This window comes from Perca flavescens, chromosome 18 (assembly GCF_004354835.1).
Source record: "Perca flavescens isolate YP-PL-M2 chromosome 18, PFLA_1.0, whole genome shotgun sequence".
Lineage (NCBI taxonomy): Eukaryota > Metazoa > Chordata > Actinopteri > Perciformes > Percidae > Perca > Perca flavescens.
Window position 1 is genome coordinate 18,693,236 of NC_041348.1, and position 15,397 is coordinate 18,708,632.

The 15,397-nt window shown below is 40.9% G+C and overlaps 1 protein-coding gene across 1 annotated transcript in view; it reads right to left on the reverse strand.

The window, feature by feature from the left end:
* Window positions 1-14,476, reverse strand: part of mettl24 (methyltransferase like 24) — a 29,674-nt gene extending 15,198 nt beyond the window's left edge. Inside the window, exon 1 of the mRNA XM_028605915.1 lies at window positions 13,967-14,476. Within this exon, the coding sequence (XP_028461716.1) occupies window positions 13,967-14,284 (318 nt within the window). The 5' untranslated portion in view covers window positions 14,285-14,476. The remainder of the gene's footprint in view (window positions 1-13,966) is intronic.
* Window positions 14,477-15,397: the final 921 nt, after the last annotated feature.

A 15,397-nucleotide genomic window follows, 5' to 3' on the forward strand; every position in this document is an offset into this window, starting at 1 on the left:
ATTCCACGGTTATCCACAGATCATTTCTGGCTTAGCGAACAGGATCATGTTTGAGTTTGTTCAATGCTGTGGGCACATCTGGTGAGCAATCTGTAAAGGGCGCTATGGTGACATCAGGTCTGTTAAGGAAAATATTCTTTTGTTGGTATTCACACATGTTTCATGCCTCTTTTTCTTTCTCTCTCTACTCACAGTTATGCCCTCCAGTTCAGCTTTGTAACTGCATGCTCAACACAATGGCCACCATAGCTCAGATACTTTGCTTTACAATTGCACTGTTGATTTCATCAAAACATACATAACATACACTCACAGCACTCTGCTAATACATTATCTATGGCAGCACCATAGATAATCCAGAACCTGCCAACACAGAGAATCAGCTGTCCCTTTAATGGCTGCAGAGCCTGATCCACGCTATTCACTGATTGGCATTCAGACTTTAATCGATTTGCAGCGTGTCAAAACATTTGAAATTTCGCAGTGCCGCAATTCTTTATCTCCTCTCTCTCCATCATGTCATCTCTCTTTTTCCTTTTCTCTCTTACCTCCTCCGGCTCTAACACTGCGTCTTATTTCTCTTTCTTCATTGTTTCTCTTGATCTGATCTGTTTCTTTTTAAAATAATTGCACCTGTGATGCATGATTAACATAACTACCGTGCAGGACAAATAGGGTGATGAATGTGCACGTGTGGCTTTCAGTCTATAGCTATTGTTTTCTGCAGTTTGATTTTCCTGATTTGCTGTCTCATAAACAAGCCACAGACGTACCTTTGGACAAAACATCACAGCGTAATGCTCATGCTAACCCTTGCCACTCAACAGAGAGCTCAATCAAATAAATGCATGTCTTCATCATTAATGTGCTACAGGACTATACAGATTCTGTACAGAAACCTTCTGATTTTTACCTAAGCCTCCACAGATTCCGATCTCATAGCAGAAAACTCTTTTGCAAAGGCCAAAATCTGACACAAATCGACAAAAAAAAGAGAACAGAATTTCCACCTAAAATCAACATTGCTCCAAAAATACAGTATTAAGGCCAGGAGACCAGAAAGACTGTTCTGTGACTGTGACTGGGAGTCATTTTCATGTAGACAAATAACATCTACATTTCTGCACCCCGCTGACTCTGAACGCTCCCAGAACTCTCTGTCTGCAAGCTGCCCTTTTCATCTCCTTACCGAGTCCTCCCTGCAAAGCTCAGCTATCAGGCCCCATACATCAGCCTGGTACAGGTTGGGACAGGACTGCTGATCAGAGGGCAGATATCTGGGACAATGGACTCACTGGGAGTGTGAGTGTAGAAGGTGGGGTTGAATAGGAACATAGAGGGGAGAAGGAAAGGACAGAGTGAGGGTCAAAGGCTTGCACATACTCCCTGAAAATTATGGCAGAGGAGGAATGGAAATATAGGCAGATTTTGCCAATGGAAGGGGAGTGCATCCAAGGTTTCTTGTTGAAAGACTTTACTAGAAGGCAGTTGTCAGGCTTGTACAACTCAGGTGTTCTATCCAAGTCTGTTTTCCTTGCGGCTGCAATTATTTTTTGCTTCATGTGAAGTTATTTGGTAAAAACAAATCCAACCTTTATCTAACACATTTTTTTACTGCGCTTAAACTCCAAAATCCAAAAAAGAGATTTTGTGTGTCTCTCTGCACGCTTTATAATATACATGTCTATGAGCTCTTACTAACTGCTGAATCATCACGTAGCAGTGATGAGATTAGTGTTAAGCCCCTTGTTCAGTCAAGCAACAACAAGTTATCAGTGCCTCAGGGACAGCAGAGGTAAGCAGTGTTATAACAAACACACAGAACATCATCAGAACTGTCGAGCCTCAGCTGTTGAGACCTTAATCCCATGACATTAGATATAACAACATCATCAGCATGAGCATTTCAGGTAGTTGCCTTGACATGAATGGAAGGATGGGCAATGAAATTGTTGATTAAGTTGGTACGATGCTATTGGGAACAGGAAAAAGCTACATCTTCTGAAGAAAATGTATGTGTGCTCGCTGCTAAAAATGTGCACTGAAAGTAGTTTAAGTTTAAGTGTGAATGAAATTGAAGACTCAGTTTTACCTTCAAGTACTGAAAGGAGTGGAAATGTCGGTTAACAACCATGTGATGAATTCAGCATGAGGGATCAGTTGAAGTGGAGGTCCTAAAAGAAGAAGTGTCACTGTATAATCTGAAATGTGTTGGTGCAATGCCTTTGGCAACTAGACAATGGAACATTTCCACAGAAGATGTGCTGCTTGCTGCTGAAAATTTACAAATGAAATATTTGAAATGGTTAAATTACAAACAAAAAAGTTGAAGTGCGAGATAAAATAGAACGGCTGAAAGAAATTACTAAGCACTAAATTAAATTAAATTGAATTAGTTGAAGTGAAAGTGCTGAAAGGAGATGATGATTCAGTTAAAGAGTAAGTGAGAAGGTGTTCGTGGCCCTGAAAAGAAAATAGTGCCAGTTCAGTTAAAGTGTTGGCTTAACTCTAAGCACTTAAAGCAGTTGAAGTAATTGTGTAGTGTGGACAGTGTAAGCAGGTGAATCCTCAGATAAAGAAAAATACATGATTCATTTAATTAATCTGGAAGCAAAGTTAATAGAACTTAGGTTAAAAAAATAAAAATAACTAAATTGTATTTCATTAGAGTTTTATCCTGATACATTCTTGCCCTTCCTTTTGGTTTTGTTTCATTTCTTAGGAATTTAAAAAAAGTTTTTTTTAACATCCTTGCCCCCTTTTTGATCGCTCTGTTATTGGGCCTTTCTGCATGGCCTGCATGTCTTGATGGAGCTGGGTGTGTTCGTGGATCTGTGCCTCTCAGCCATGGTATGAGAGAAGTGTGAGCAGCCAGGCCAAGCATGAATAATCCCCCGGGGAGAAGAGAATGGATGGGTGGACAGGAGATGACTGGATAAAACAAGAAGGACTGTCTGCCAAAACAATGAAGGAGGGTGAGAAGAAGGGAGGAGGAGCGGGAGGTAGAGGGGGAGATGGACTTGAAAACAAAGGAGGAAATCTACCTCACTGTGATGGCAGAATAAGAGTTCTACACTTGTTTATGGATTTCCACCAAGAATAATACAAAAAAAGTCGATACATAACAATCGATGACAGTGTGGTCAGAGCGTCTCAGAGGACACAGCACAACCGGTGCTGGAGTAAACACATTGTCGCTGGTGTATCAAATGTCATAGAGGAGCCAGCCAAAGGTGAGCTGTGTCTGCCCATTTGGAAACCATAAGGCCACAGATGGAGTGCTGCCAAGTCGGCCCCGTCTGTTGGTAAAGCGCTAGGGTTGGCCGAGTGTCATACCTGCTGCTCATTGTATTTTCAATTGCTCTCAGCAGAGTCCAGACTTTTCAGAAAAAGAACACCAGTCTGTGCAGTCAACAGGTCAAAGCTTTCAGTTTAACAGTGTGTCGAATATAATTCTAACACTGTGGAGTGTCTTTAAGTTAGGTTCTTTGACAGGCTATATTTTCCTGACAGCTTGGGTAAAAACTCAACAATACCTCTGTCCCAAATGAAGGTCAAGACATGTGATGGACAAGTGGACAGACAGAGAAGTTGTGGTTTAATGAAACAGCAGGTGGATGATTCACATTAGCCTCCTTCTGATTTCTAGGAGTTGGTGAACCCATGAGAGACTATATCAGAGAGACTTGTGCTCCAGGGGGCCGTGCTAATGCAATTTTTTTTAAAACCTACTTAATACTTACATAACTGCATTGACAGACAGGTGTACAGTTATCAGATATTTCATCTGATACTTAGTTGATAAAGATGAACAATGATGTTTTGGTCTTCTCCACTACATGACGATATTTTTCTATATTGTTTCTTCTGCAAAGTCGAAAAACCAGAGGCTGTATGTCCATCATTTGGACAACGCTTTACGATCTGATCCTTGCACGTTATGTTCATTTGGCACTAAAGTTCTTAATAAAAAAAGAAATAAAAAAACTTAGTATTTTTCATTTGTCAAGTATTTATATAACACAGGAGTATACAAAAATAGATTGGGTTACCAGAAAACATGCTATATTGTGATATGTATCGAAATATAAAATGACCTATATTGCGATAGAAGATTTTGGCCATATATCGCCCAGCACTATTTAGTTATTCAGGTGAGAAATAATGACAGAAGATTAGATTTTGGTGTATGTTTAATGCATATTGTGTAATATCAGTTAGTGATAAACCAAACATTGAGAACTATTATATTAAGAGCGTAAAAAAAAGGTATAAATTAAAAAGATTGATACTGACAGCATGACTGTATGATACATAAAGGAAAATCACAAAGAGTCAGCTTTACTAAACTCTATCATTCTGACTAATCTTGGAGACTGGCAGTCGGACCAGACCCAGCTGTCTGCACTTCCTGCAGTGTCATATCTATTCCTCAGGCAGGCCTGGCTCAGCGGCCAATCCCAGCTCACTGCCAGAGTACACTGAGAGACAGAGAGGGTATAACAGAATTAAAGCAGAGGATTACGCTGATCTTTTTTAATAAAGCCGGTAATCTCAGAAGAGTTTAGCCTCAGTCTCAAAGGCAGAGTGATGCGGTAATCTCAGAAGAGTTTAGCCTCAGTCTCAAAGGCAGAGTGATGCTGTGGAGGAAGAAGCCTGTGGAGGAGTGGAGAGATACATGAGCAGGGGGGTTGACGTTACGTGTTTGTGTGTGAGAAGGAGAGAGAAATTGGAGGTTGAGGCACAGATGGTGTAGATGAAGGATGAAGAATTCTCCTCTCTGTTCTGCTTTTACTTTGTAGGAGAAATCTAACGAACCCACATCTGGTGTGCATTTACCAGAGAGAGAGGGAAAGAGAGGAAGTTAGAAAACGACTGAAACAATCCTAGAAATGTTTATTGCACAGTGATGGAGTTAAATTAACCTCTGAATATTATTCGACATTGAGGCTTTGCATTCATGCGCCACACACTGTGTTACATTACAGCACACACACGCTCTCATTCCTCATCCTGCACAATACTTGGCAGGAGCACTATCTCCCCACGTGCCTCAAATCAAAGCTGATCGAAGACCAGCGCAAGCCCATTCTCACTCAGCACTTTGTGCCAGCGCTTACATGGCAGCCTCATTTTGTGTCCATCTAGCTTAAATCAAAGCTGATCTGTGAGCAGTGCTTAACCATAATGCCAGTACAAAGCATTTACATTTTCCTGTATTTTGTTTCAGGCCATTACAAACATCCTTAATATACTGTGCTGGACAAAGAGAAGGAGTAGCATGACAGATGACTAAATGACTGGTATGAGGACAATTTACAAGTCAGATATAACTAATTCACCAGATAATAGTAGCATAAAAGGCCAGGGTGCTTTTTTTTAAAAGGTTTGAGTTATCATTTAATACAAGGTATTACAAGTATACTACAGTATATGTGTGTAGCTGATAGAACAACAACATCCTGTTTACTTTTGCTGTAAACATGATCATATACAAAGCGTGGGAGAGTGGGAATAACAGTTGTTAATGTCCTTTTAAAATCTACGGCTTTAAAAGGAAAGGCAGCTGTGTGTGGTTTGGTTTAATAGATTTCCATCAGTTACATGTGGTTTCCAGTTAACAAGAAAAACAAGATGCTCTTATCTCACACACACACACACACACACACACACACACACACACACACACACACACACATTCATTCATTCACACATACATACATATACAAACACGCATACACATTAAAGCCAGCGTGTTCCCTGAAGTCCTTTGACTTGTCATGGCATATGCAGTCAACTTAAATATCTGTACTAGGACTGGCTGTTGCCTTGGAAACACAGTCCCCTATTCACATCATGGTAACCTCACTCATGCACACATTCATAAATGCATGCAGGCATATACAGTAGAGCTGCACAATATGAGTAAAATATCTTATTGCAATTATTTTTGACTGATATTGCGATTGTGATATGATTCACAATATTGGAGGGAATGCTCACTTTTGTATTATTATTTTCATTTTCATTGAAAATAATTAAAACTAAAAGAAATTAAAATGATTATAGTGTGATTTTGTACCAAACAAAGATTTTTTCTTTAGTCCATAGGATACAAGTTGTAGGCTGGGACATCTCTGCAGCACCACAATAGGCTACTTAATTATTTTAGTTTGACACATATTTTGCCATTAACAAATGTCCCCCCACTTGTGGATATTGCGCTAGTCCATTTTGCGATTTTGATACAATTGCGATTAATTGCGCAGCCCTAATATACAGATGCTCCCATTCACCACAACATGGCTTGAAATTGTTGTGTAGAAGATGCAGCTTAGAGAAAAGGTGATTGACACCGCTGAGGACACGTTGCTGTCTGATTTGATCATATCGTGTTTGAGTCTGGGCCCTCTTGGTCAGCATCTCAAGAGACAGATGGTGTCTTATTGTTAACAGGCTTGCAGTTAAAAACCTGCATGTGTGTGTGTGTGTCTGAGTGTGTGAGTCAATCTATGCAAGTGTGTGCCTGTCTTCCTGGACAATATCCCAGATATGAGATCTGTGTTTGATGTCTAGTTGGGAAGAGCTGAGGGAGCCCGCTGAGCACCATATGACATCCACTTCCTGAGATGGAGTTGAAAAAAACGAGAGAATGACAGTGAGATGGACAAAGACAGGCGGTAATTGTCTCTCTCGGCTCATCATTTTACTTTTCTTGCCTTTTGTCTTGTTTGTTTCTTGCACATACTATAAATGATTACTGAATATGAAAATGGAAAGACATTGAAAGAGATGGCAATGGGGGATCTATATTCTCGCCTTGTCATAGCATACTTGTCAATATTCATGGTTGTTTTAGAATCCTGCCAACATTATTACTGAGCAGTGGTGTCGCCACAAGAACTCAGCTTGTGTTTCTAATTTCATCTCACTTATATGTGCCTTCCTCTCCATATGTATTCCATTCTCATCATCGCTCACCCCTAATTTCCACCAAGCGCGCCATTCAAGTCAAAGTTTGATAATCCAGCAGCGCCACGGCGTGTCCCAGAAGCGTGCGGCTCTCCACTCCGCTAAAGATACGAACAAGGTCTATTTTAACGTGAGCAGTGGGGCGTTCGGACAGCCGTGCAGGAAATGAAACAGCAAGACTATCCAGTCAATTTACCAAAACACCCCCCTCCCAATATCGCATGTCTCCTTTTCAACACCGCGGACGACGAGAGATTCATCTTGGAGGTTGAAAAACATCATCTACCAACATCACAGATCTTTTTTATAAAGACAACACCAGAAAAGAGAAGGCATGGAGTTTAACTGTAGCAAGTTGAATGTAGATACAAGCTTAACAGACACACGATTGTTCTGTAAAGTACAAAGTAGAGACAATAAAATCTGAGAGTTGGGCAGGCAAGACGGTGTGGTGGCGTGTGGCGGAGGACGGAAAACAAAACAGCAGCGAAGCCTATCAGCTATCAAATACGTACTAAAGAAGAGACAGAGAGGCAGACATATTCTTTCCAAAGTGTTTATAGCAACAAAAAGCTCTTTAGATGATTGTTCTTCAAGTTCACTGGCCCTCTCTGTTGCTTTTGGGGATAAGTGGTGTCTGTTGTCTTTGTAACCAAGGTACGCAGGTAACTAAGGTGCATGTCAGATGCTACTGAAATGGGTTTCTGCAACACAAACGAACCTTAGGCTTTTTGGTGACACCCAAAGTGCCATTTGCTAGCAGGTATTCATGGTAAGTGTATATGTACACGGATGGGGTAGTGTGAGTGAGTGGCAAAGATGGGAGCGAGGGCGTCCCATTTCAGAGGTCAATGCACTCATTCATATCAGCTGAGTATTTTCTGGAATGTTCCAGACAAGGCGTCCGTGTCTGAGGAGAGTATTGTGCGATTGAGACTCTGGACTTGACAGTTTGACACAGACTTTTCCCCCTCTAGTGGGAGTCTTTGTCCGATACCATTTAGGACACACAACAGACCCACTGTTTATTCAGTCAATAACATAAAGAGCACTGAGTGGCTTCTGTTTTTCCATCTGCAACATATGGTTGTGATCATCTTGTTTGAGGCACGGTTTATATGGATCGACATTTAAAAGTCTGGATCAGAAGCTTTCAGGTCTCAGCTCTAGCCACAAATCTTTTTCTCAGCCAAGTTTCACAGCCAAAGTTTAAAAAAAGTTTGATTTGGGATCCATAATGTTCCTACTTATGACACAATACAAGTAGTAATATCTTTTGCGTTCCAGATACACTCTCAGCTGTTTCTCTTGTTTAAAAAGTGTGTAAAGCCTTGCTTAAGGCAATTAAATAGTCATATTTCTATAAACTTTGCAGAGAGAGGGTGATTGATTATCTGAAAGGTCTCTTTGTGCTTCTTCCCCTCCTAACTTGGCAAAGATTCCAAGCCGGTTTATTTTCTTTAGTTGGACTTGGATAAAGCTGTGTGCATTTGCTGTTTATTTCTCCAGGGTGGCTGGCGTGTGCATAAGGGTTGATGTCACTGCAGTTAATTTATCCAAAAATCAAAGGGTTCCCATGTCTAAACACATGTCGGGTATTTCTCCGCTCTGCATGCATGCGGTCCTAAAGTATGATTATAATTATGATTATTATTTCAAACCATTCTCATATACATATGTAAACCCATAGAGCAACGATGTGTTGTTCCTTCATAGATAATGGACAGATGTGAGAGTGGTATCATTCTTTTCAAATAACTCTTGTCAAGACAGCGATAAAGTGTAATCCCCAAAAATGTTGAACTATTCCTTTAAAAGCATAACAAGTTAACATGGGAAAAACTAGCTGCTGCAACATTTTTCTCTAGCTTTATATTTACATTTTAGGCAATTCAGTGACTCAAGAAAAGCTTACTATTTGGTTAATATAGACATATACATTTTTGCTTCACCAAATGTCACTGTAAAAGGCCACACATTTTCTTGGTTCTTGAAGACTTTTGTATAATCAGTCAATATACATGTGTAAATAACCCAGGTTGGAAAGGCAAGTGCACTAGGCAGTGTTTGTAATGGATGACATTTTTAGCTCAAGAACAGGGAGCTGAGTGTGACGCAGGTGACATGTCAGCTTCCCAGCCGTTGATTCCTTGTGACTCCCTGGTTCCCCAGACGCCCCAGCTAGAGGTTAAAGATGCCTGAGAACTGACTCCAGTCACACATTTGGGATTATAGAAGTCAGCCTCTCTCATTCTTTACTAACAGCTTCTCTCTCCCTCTCACTCTGTTGAGCCGAGATCTTTCAGCTTTCCAAGGTCACCGGGTTTTTTGCATTTGAAATTCCACTGGGGGCCCAATACTAGCTGGCAGCAAATGGCGCAGACAGCATGAAGTGGCATTTTTCTTCTTCTTTTTAAACGATTATTTTTTGGGCATTTCCACCTTTTAAAGGATAGGACAGTTAGATATGAAAGGGGGGAGAGAAGGGGAAGACATGCAGGAAAATCATCACAGCTCAGACTCGAACCCTGGACCTTCTGCGTGGAGAAATAAACCTCTATATATGTGCACCTGCTCTACCAACTGAGTATCTTGTGTCCCATCTAAGTAAAATAAATCATTTGAATTAAAGTGCTCTGGTTTATTGGTGGTTTTTGGTGGATTCAATTAACGCAATCAAAAAGTATTCTGTTTTATCAAAACAGAGTGAATTAGCATCGTCTTAACAGGCATAACAGTGTTTTTTTTTTTTCTCCCTCTGCTGGATTCCTTTCAGGTTCTTTGTCTAGCGTGTCAGGGAAGCTTACAAACCTCTAGATTGCATTTCTGACAATCCGTCACTGTTGCCAACATCAACAGAATAATACAGAAAACTGATAGTCTCTGCTCTGCTATCTCCCCCTGTATGGCTCTGTACAACAAGATAAAAAGATCAGTTATTACATGGGGTTGCACAGATTACCTTTTCATCACTGGATGACATTTCAGCGGGCTGTCTCAGTGTTTCATGTTATAAAATCTTCTAAAACTGGGAGGCCTTTCTTAGAGGATGCATGGTACCACTTGGCTTCTTTGTTGTGGTCTATGTGCCACATGCCTGTGGGCTTTGAGATTATGTGTATGTAACATGTGAATGACAGCTGGCCTATCTGGGAAACATTTCTAAATGTCGCTGGGACAGAATTCCTGTAGAAAAGCTCTGCAGAGCTCACACAGTTACAGTGTGGTCATTATGAAATGGGATGCTTTGGAGAGCAGGCAGGGACAATGTGTAATGAAAGGGATGTGTATGTAGCAGTTTAACATTAATAATTCATTTCTACACTAATTTGGACATGTTTGTGTTTGGTGTCTTTTAATGGTAGGTGATGGGAGGCATGACTTAAGAGAAGACTAAAGAATAAATTGCTTCCAAGATGCTAACTGAACATGTTGTCTTCAAAAAGACAAAAGAAGTACTGTACTTGCAAAATGGCGTAGAAACAGCAGTGGCTATCAATTATCTCATTTTTGACAGGAAGCAGTTGGACTTACTTCCTCCCCCACCAATGGCAGTAGGTGTGTGTAGGAGGCATAGTCATGCAAATTAGCTTATAGCGTCACCTGCTGAGTTCTGGTGGCTGCCGGCAGCTACTGTTCTTTTCCAAAGCTTTCAGTAGTTTTCAGAAATGCGTTGGAGTGCGTCACTGTGACGTAGAGGCAGTAGTCAGTTTATTACTGTGTTAAAGTCAGGAGGCTGAGTCATCAGTGCATGCTGTTTCTGCTCTTCTCTGTCTTTCTCTCCCTTCATTTTTGCTGCTGTTGTTTGGCTCAAAACATTTCATGTCTGTCTATTATTTACCAACTCATCCCTCTCTCCTCTTTTCTCAGCGGGGAAGAAAACCTGCAAGAGGTAAATGATTAAAGAGGATGTGTGTGTGTGTGTGTGTGTGTGTGTGTGTGTGTGTGTGTGTGTGTGTGTGTGTGTGTGTGTGTGTGTGTGTGTGTGTGTGTGTGTGTGTGTGTGTGTGTGTGTGTGTGTGTGTGTGTAACTTACTGTGTGTGGATGCCTGACAGCTAAGAGATTAGATTTCCTTTAGGTAGGTTGTTACTAAAACAGACCCTAGGACACACACACACACACACACACACACACACACACACACACACACACACACATTATTTAAGGGAGATATTTTTTTTCTGTTCCGTCACTTATATAGACTACAGTTTCTTGAATGCCTTTCTCAATGATTTTTCTCCTCATTTTGCTCAGAGAAAGCCTCAAAGTTTAAAATCCTGAACTGCTTGCGTTTTCAAACTGCAGCCAAAATAACAGAGCAGCTGGTGTTGTGGTTTACCATCAAAAGATCATCAATCAACCAGGTAATGTGAACATTTCCTCTTTCACATTACCTGGTTGATTGATATTATAATACTGATGTGTGAAGAAACCCCATTGATAGTGGTAATAAGACAGATATGGAGTTTTATTGTTTATGTGTCTGAATCAGGACTGAGACACAAATAAAACTCCATATATACATATAATGCCATAAACAGGTGACAAAGAATAAGCTTTTTAAGCTCAATAGTACTTCTACATTTTGTGTTTATGTGTGAGCGTTTGGCATTGTAACTTAAATTTATTTTTGGGTACTTTATTTAGTATTGTGGTTTTATTTCTAGCCAGTGCGTGTTTGTTTCTTATTTTGGCTCATAAATAGATAATAGTGAGGTGCAGCTAATAGTTTCTGTTTATGCTCTGCAGCAACATTAAACTTCAATCTTTCCATAATGTGTTGACAGAAGTTAAACTATAGTTAACATGTCAAACCTAACAGCTGGGTAACAGAAATAATTAATAACATTTAATGTTGTGTTTGATCACTTTTGTCCTAAATTAATGTCCCTTATCCCTATCCCTATCCCTTTTAAATAGCATGCCAAACATCTCATCTGGGAAAAGGTCTGCAGACTAATTTCTACTGTAGTCTCATTGAATACCACTAAACAAACCCATTAAAATATTACAGAAATTCTAAAATTACTGAGTGCTTTAATTGGCATGAGCACAGCTTTATATAGCTAATTGTTTTTGTGGAACGCATCAGCCTGTGCATGCTATTGGCTAAAGCGCTATTTTTTTCACTTTCCTAATGATAACTGTGCTTCAATAGGATTGTTCTCTTGAATCCTTCCATTTCTATTCATTAAGGTCACTGGAGGCGTCCTCATCATCTTCCTTGGAGAGCAACAGTCCTGCCTTCCAGCCCATTATTTCATCTGTGATGCATATGTGCCGAGAGGAGAGAGCAGGCTCTGAGCTAGCGAGAGAGAGAAGTTAAAGGAAGGGAGAAAAGCAAAGAGTAATATGGATAAGAAGTGGGAGGCAAGATTGTAGTCTAAATTTGAGACAGACAGGAGAGATGAAAAAGCAAAAGGGAGGATGAGAGCACGAAGAACGGAAACAAGGTAACATGACAGAGCAAAAGAGCCACAGTGATCTTCAAGATGAGAGCCTAAAGCAAGAAAAAGCGAAAAGAGAGTGTAGGCAGAAAGAAAGAGAGAGAGAGTTAAACGGCTGCAGCATATGACACAGAAATTTCATCAGGGCCCCTTCAGGGCATCTTATGTGACAAATGTTGTGTTAAGAAGCAGGGAGAGTGAGCATATGGTGGTGATATGTAATATTGATGGTGCACGAGTGCCCATCTCTCCATGTTGCATAATAGCCTGGCAGTGATTTTAAAACAGCATTTAAAACTCAAGCTCTGTTGCCCCTTGGTCTCTAGTTGGTTTAAGTTATTAAAGATTTAAAGCAAGCATTTCTTGGCCCAAAGTCACAGAAAGAAGAAATTCAGTAGAGATGAAGAAACAAGGGACTGAAAGAGAGAAGAAAGATCAAGAAGAAAGATGTTGGTGTGTGTGTGTGTGTGTGTGTGTGTGTGTGTGTGTGTGTGTGTGTGTGTGTGTGTGTGTGTGTGTGTGTGTGTGTGTGTGTATGTGTGCGCGTGTGCGCGTGTGCGCGTGCATTGCGTGCTTGTACACATACCTTTTATGAGAACCAATTTGAGTTTTAGACCTTGAGAATGAGGACATTTTTTGGAAATTGAAGACATTTTGGCCGGTCCTCCATTCGGACAGACATTCAGACTTGGTTTTAAGATTCAGGTTATAATTATGTTTAGATTAGGGTTAGGCATTTAGTTATGATGGCTGAGTTTAGGGTTAGGGAATGCATTATGCTGATGATGATGCTGATGATGATGATGATTATGGTGTCCTCACAGGTATAGAAGTACAGGAGTGTGTGTGTGTGCGTGCGTGCGTGTGTGTGTGTGTGTGTGTGTGTGTGTGTGTGTGTGTGTGTGTGTGTGTGTGTGTGTGTGTGTGTGTGTGTTGGTGATGGTGATGGGAAGGGTTGAAGGAAAATGGAAGTGAAAGGGAACAAAAGGGAGATGGATGGAGTGCAAATAGCTGAGCTGAATCAAAGAGAAAAAAATAAAAGGCACAGAAAGAGGGAAGTGGGAGTTTTGTTAAGCCGGTGCGTTAACACACCCTTCACAGGTCAAGGGCCAAGCCCCTGGAGTGTGTGTATGTGGATAGCTGTGTTTGCTCCAATAGACATTGCATCTGAATGGTTCTTTGTTAGACTTGTTTCGATTTGCAACTGATACAAAACAGTGTTTGTTGGTTTGATTTGAAGTTTGGGTTTAACTGACACCTTTTTAAATTGTATACATCTATCCCAAAAAAGGGTGACACAATCTCTTTTTCAACTTAAAAGCATTTCAAAGGCGCTCATTGAACATGCATCGATTCTGCTGCCTGTTCTTCCTTCATCACCCTCCTCGGATTACTGAGTTTTAAGCCAGGGACTCACAGAGATGGAGTGAAAGCTCCTTATTGAGTCACTCTGTGTCCTTCTACACTGATTTAGGATCAGATAAACTTACAACAATCTTAATCACAGCAATTAAGAACTCTGAAGTAGATGGGTTATTTAACATACCTTTCTGTGCGGGTGGAGAGGTGGGCAGCATGGTGGTGAGGGGTCCTCTCTGTTTATGTCCCTCTTCCTAGCTTGGCTGTCCTTCTTTAGCGTTCGAACATAAGAGATTCTCCTTTTGATGCTTCTGTCCTGCTCCTCCGCATCTGGTTTGGTTCTGCTTTGTTGGCCCCAGTTCTGACTAGACTGGGTGGGACGTCCCAGGGGTGCAGGTGCTTCCCGCCAACGCGTCTCCAGGTAAACATGAACGCACACACACACAGCAGTGAGCAGAACACCCAAACGCAGCAACAATCCCCGGGTGAGTCGCTCTCTGCCCATGTCTATCCACTAGTATGTCCTTTCTGTATCTCTGGCTCGCCTCAGTCCATCTCAACTAGAACTTTTGTTTTTCCCTTTGCTGTTTCTATCCCATTCTTCTTATTCTTCTTGTTAAAGAGTTCTCCTCTTCTCTTCTCTTCTCTTCTCTTCTCTTCTCTTCTCTTCTCTTCTCTTCTCTTCTCTTCTCTTCTCTTCTCTTCTCTTCTCTTCTCTTCTCTTCTCTTCTCTTCACTTCTCTTCTCTTCTCTTCTCTTCCAGCCTCTCCGTCCCTTCAGGTCCTAAGCCCACCATTTAACCAAGAGCAGTAATGAAACATGTCAAGACCTCTGCTCACGAACCATCGCACACGTGTGAGCCTGCATCTTAACCTGAATGATTTTGTGCATGCTAGTGTGTGTCATGAGGCTCTGCAAACAGATTTAATAGTACAATGTGAGCCGTCCTCTTTAAAAACTTTGGGAACTCCCTCCTTACTCTCAAGTCCCCGTTTTACCAAATACACGCACGCCCCTTTAATTTGCTTTCTTTTTCTTTTTGTCAGACTCATGTCACACACACACACACACACACACACACACACACACAGACACAGACACCCTCTTTTGCTCTGCCTCCTCCCTTGAGTTGCCTCTCCCGCCCCACAGACTCTCGGGTTACTGTGTAACTCTAGATATGGGCAGGGCCTGCACCACGGGCCCATGCAGGTCCCTCTCAGAATCTGCAAACAAACTGGCGCTCTCACTCATCCCGACAGCTCAGTCTGAATTTTAAGGTTTTTTTGAGCTGCAAGATGTATGAAAATGAGATATGAACAACATTATTGGGAGCATTTGATATTCACACTGCTCTGCGATTTGCATTGTTGTTTTAATTCCACAAACATTTTCTTAAAAGGATCAGTTTTTGACCATGTTTCACTTTTAGCTGGTAGCAGTTCTCATTTACCATATTAAAGAAATTGCACTATTTAATTTACCCACTTAGTTTATAGGTAGGTAAGTAAGTAAGTAATTAAAGTTTTATTTCTATAGCACCTTTCAAAACCTAGGTTATAATCAGCTTTACAAAAGGTAAAAAGGTTAAAAGAACAAAAGAGGAGTACAACACAAAACA